Source organism: the organism of the source record quoted next, unplaced genomic scaffold (assembly GCF_019419815.1).
Source record: "Pyrus x bretschneideri cultivar Hongxiangsu unplaced genomic scaffold, Pyrus_bretschneideri_v1 Contig2, whole genome shotgun sequence".
Taxonomy (NCBI): Eukaryota; Viridiplantae; Streptophyta; class Magnoliopsida; order Rosales; family Rosaceae; genus Pyrus; species Pyrus x bretschneideri.
The window spans coordinates 8,215,958-8,220,388 of NW_025999501.1; the positions used below are offsets into that span (position 1 = coordinate 8,215,958).

The 4,431-nt window shown below is 32.6% G+C and overlaps 1 protein-coding gene across 1 annotated transcript; it reads left to right on the forward strand.

Moving 5' to 3' along the window:
- The first annotated feature begins 1,797 nt into the window (after positions 1 to 1,797).
- LOC125476977 (basic blue protein-like) lies at positions 1,798 to 4,204 on the forward strand. The gene is made up of 2 exons (XM_048583696.1): positions 1,798 to 1,978; positions 4,010 to 4,204. Exons 1-2 carry the CDS (start codon positions 1,798 to 1,800, stop codon positions 4,201 to 4,203), a joined length of 375 nt encoding a protein of 124 aa, XP_048439653.1. The 3' UTR covers position 4,204.
- Positions 4,205 to 4,431: the final 227 nt, after the last annotated feature.

Here is a 4,431-nt window from a genome sequence, read left to right on the forward strand (position 1 = left end):
AGGAACAACTATTGGAGTGGAAGAAAGCATGAATTTCGGATTTGAGATGAGAATCGCCATAAAGTGAGACAAAGCCTAAGGAAATTGAGACAAAGCCCACAAAAATTGAGACAACTCAAAGCAAAGTGAAGCTGCGCTCAAATACAAAATGACCAGATACAGCCCTGGTTTGGCATTGAGATGATTTAAAAAAAAAAAAAAAAAAGTGGGTATGAAAAAAAGTTGGAGGGTTTTTGCAATTTGGTAAACTCTCAAAATCGACTTTATTTCAAAGTTTTGGATGAAAATAAGCCCAAAACCTGAAGCTGCAAATAGCAATTTCCAAAAACCAGCTTATTTTCAAATAGCAAATAAGCCCTAACTCATCCCCTCTCTCCCTCTCTCTCCCCGAGTCTCTCAGCTCACCTCTCTTCTCTCAACTCTCTTTGTCACTCCCTCCCTACCTTTCTTCGAAAACTCATAGAGACACACACAAGGCAACACCACCCACACCACCACCGTGGGTTACTTTCCGGTGACCATACCATCCTCGGATCTCCCTCGTTCCCCTCTAACTCCTCTGTAAGTGCAGACATCGGGACTTCCATCACCACCACCGTAGGTCGACGAAATCGGCGAGTTCCACCTCTTTCCGACTAGAGAAATGGCTCGAGAAGGAAGCCCAGATTTCGACGAGGAAACCGTAGCTTTCGCGGCCACGCCAAGAGCCCCACAAGTGCAAATATTGTGGCGTTCCTGTCTTTGCTAGTTTGCATGGCTCTTCGGCAGCGAAGTATCTAATTTAGATTCGAGGCGTACGATCCCAACGTCAAGGCACTTCCATATCGGTATCTTCAAGTCCTCTCGGTGTAGGACCCAATCTTTTATTCATTCAATTTTATATTATTTCTTTTTAGTATTCTAATTAGTTGTATGCTCTGAACACGTTCCCCTTTCATATATTAATTACATTTAAATGTTTAAGTCATATTTATTCTTGTTCCCATGCGTTCTAAATGGCTTGCGTCACCTTCGGGTGTCGGCCATCACGTACCTATCTTAGTGTTCGGGGAATATCGGGATCGGGACGTGTCAATTCTTCTCCACAAGGAGGTATTTATAAGATAACAAATGAGCAACACTAGAAAATAAACCAAAACAATCATAGACTAAATCAAATCATATAAAACATTTATTAAATCACATAAAATCACTAATTAAATCAAACCTGAAAATACTTTCCCTTTTATATTCCAACATCTCTACCTTCTCATGTTTTGTCACAATGTTTTATAAAGTTGGCACGAAAATTGACGTTAAATTGTGAGGTTGCAGAGAGCCTGCAAAAATCCTGCTTTAAAGAGTTCCGTTAGCATTTCTCATAAACTAATTATGCATTACGATCATAATGCATTTCTCATTATTTACTTTCCTTTTTTTTTGGGGGGAAAAAAGAAGAAGTAAATAATGGGCAATGAAATGCATTATGATCGTAATCTAAATTAACCATGTTTAAGTGACTGGTCTAGATCCAGTGTCACCTTTTGATTTTCTTAGTCAAAATGTATTTAAAGTTTTACCATTTTTATGAAAATGCATATCTTTATTATTTATTAAAAATAAGTCTATTTCTATCACTCTTAGGAAATAAAAAAAACTATATTCTAAACACAAATTTGAATAAAAGAAAAACATATCTTTATAAAAATGGTAAAACATTAAAAACCCCAGATTGAGTTCGTATAAAACGTGACCAACCACCACATAGGTTCCATATAGTTTTACTCTCGCCCTTGTTCGACCAGGAAAAACCAGAAAATGGCCACCCAGGTTAGAGGCAGTGCAATTGTTACCGCAGTGATAGCGATAGGGTTGTGCATAGTGCTTCACGGTGAGACTGCTCATGCCGAAACCTTCACCGTCGGAGAGGGCGATGGCTGGAACTTAAAGGTTCATGACTGGCCTAATGGCAAGAACTTTACTGCCAATGATACGTTGGGTAAGTTTTATGATTTAGGTTGCAGCCAATTTATAAATCATGTGTATGTGTTCGTTTGATACCATTTTAGTTTTGAGTTTTAGTTTTTTACTTTTGGGTTAACATACGAGAAATGTATATGAAAAAAATGGGACATTAAAAAGAGCAATGGAGATATGAGAAAAACGTACTAATGGAAACAAAGTTTTGAAAGTGAAACCAACTGAAAATGATTTTTTGTTTCATTTATGTGTTTTTTCTTATATATTTCTTCTACATCTCTCTTATTTTTTATCCGTTCTTTCATTTCCTGTCATGTATATATTTCCATGTCAAAATAAATATTTGAAACAAAAAATGAAATAAGTTATCAAATGAGCCCTAAATTTTTTTTACTTGTTGGAAATTCGGTACTTTGGATAAAATGTATTGAGATATATTGATCAAGAATCACGATGAACAAAAGATTATTGATGAAAAAAAATGAGGCTACATCATTGATTTTAGGGTCCCTCAGATATAAGTCCATGCAACACTTATTTCCTCGACAAAAACCCATCTCATTTTAAACATCCAAATAAAACCCAAATTTGAAGTAGACTGCCATGTAAACAATTAAATACCTATTATTTTCAAACTATTTACAATTGTGCCACAACACTCTAATTATGTTAATGAATTTAATTATCCACCATAATTGTGGGAATTAAGTGCCTTATTATTATAAAATTATCTACTTTATACTTCTCTTACCATCATATGTTTCATTTCGTTTATTTGTTTGACAATCATTGTAGGTAAATTATTTTGCATGTATGTATTAGGTACTTTGTTAAAATTATATATATGCGTGCAAATAATTTATCTATATTTTTAATAATATGTAATTAATTAATTTTGAATCAATTGGCTAAAAACATTTATTTATTTTGTAGGTAAATTATTTTTCATGTGATAATACATATATACTAGCCACATTTTGTTATTATTATATAGAGTGTGCAATCAATCTACATTCTTTTATTTTGTAGGTAAAATATTTTGCATGTAGGCAAATTGTTGTGTGTGTGTGTGTGTGTGTGTATATATATATATATATATGCAAAATATTGGTATTTAATTAATTTTGAATAAAAAATATTTATTTATTTTGTAGGTAAATTATTTTGCATGTATCATTACATAATTTACTAGGAACTTATATTGTTATTATATATATGTTGTGCAAAATAATTTACCTATTTTATATTTAAAATATTGATAATTTTGAATAAAAAAACTTTTTGATAGTTGTAGGATATACTAATTTACTTGTTAGCATCATGTGAAAACAAATATATAAGGAACATTGGTATCATGTAAATTTTTGTTATTAAATGCATATGAATCATGACATTTAAATTTTTTTCCAAATCTCCATAAGGTATTTGAAGACATTTAATTGAATGAAATAATGTAAAATAAAATTTAGATAATAAGTGAGAGACCCAAAGTAAGTGTTATTAAGGGTAATTTAGACATCAACAAATACAAATTTTGCCAAGTCAAACTTAATTATGGATATTGCTTAGTTGGAGCCTAGTCATTGGGTTTTTGTTAGAGAAACTTACCATGATGGGTTTTAGTTAAAGAAAATTGAATTCTAAGGGGTGTACTCATATTTTCAGTTGATTGATTTTAATAGAAGTTAACAAATGTTTTCCAAAGAAACATTTTAGTGAAAAAATAAAATTTGAAGGATCAAAGCTAAGTGGATTCTCTCAAAAATAGGATTCTTCATAGATTTTTTGTCACTCCACAGTTTAACGTCAATTATCGTGCCAACAATACAAAATATTGTGCAAAAAAAAATGAGGTGACATAAAGTCTATATAGAGTCTCATTTTTTAAAGAGTCTATCGAGAGCCGAAGAAAAACTTGTGGAGGTATATATGGCATGTTAGTGCCCAAAATATAAAAATCTCGTATTCCTAACATTACTCTTTTTGTTAGTTCATACATTAATTTAAATAATTGGTATCTAATTTGATTGCAATGAAATCTTATTTGCAGTGTTCAAATACAACAATGCATTCCACAGTGTGGCAGTCGTAGATGAAATTGGTTTCAAGACATGCACAGTCGGCGATAAACTCTTCTCGTCGGGAAACGATGAAATCAAAATTCAGCAAGGACAAAACTACTTCATCTGCGGTTTTCCTGGCCACTGTGCTGCTGGGATGAAGATAGCAGTCACTGCTAAATAATAATATAATTCCTCACATTATTAAGATTTTTTATGAGGCAAAAGCCTTGACTGAATGTCTTAAGTTTAAATAAAATCAGTGAACTATGTTTGTTCTTTGAATCATATGCATTGTTGGTTTGAATAATTAATTGACGAGGGTGTGTTTTTTCTCTTGAGACGAGGGTGTCTATTCAGTATGTACCATTGAGTAGTCCGAAAAATTAACGATTAGGTCTTGCATGCAGAG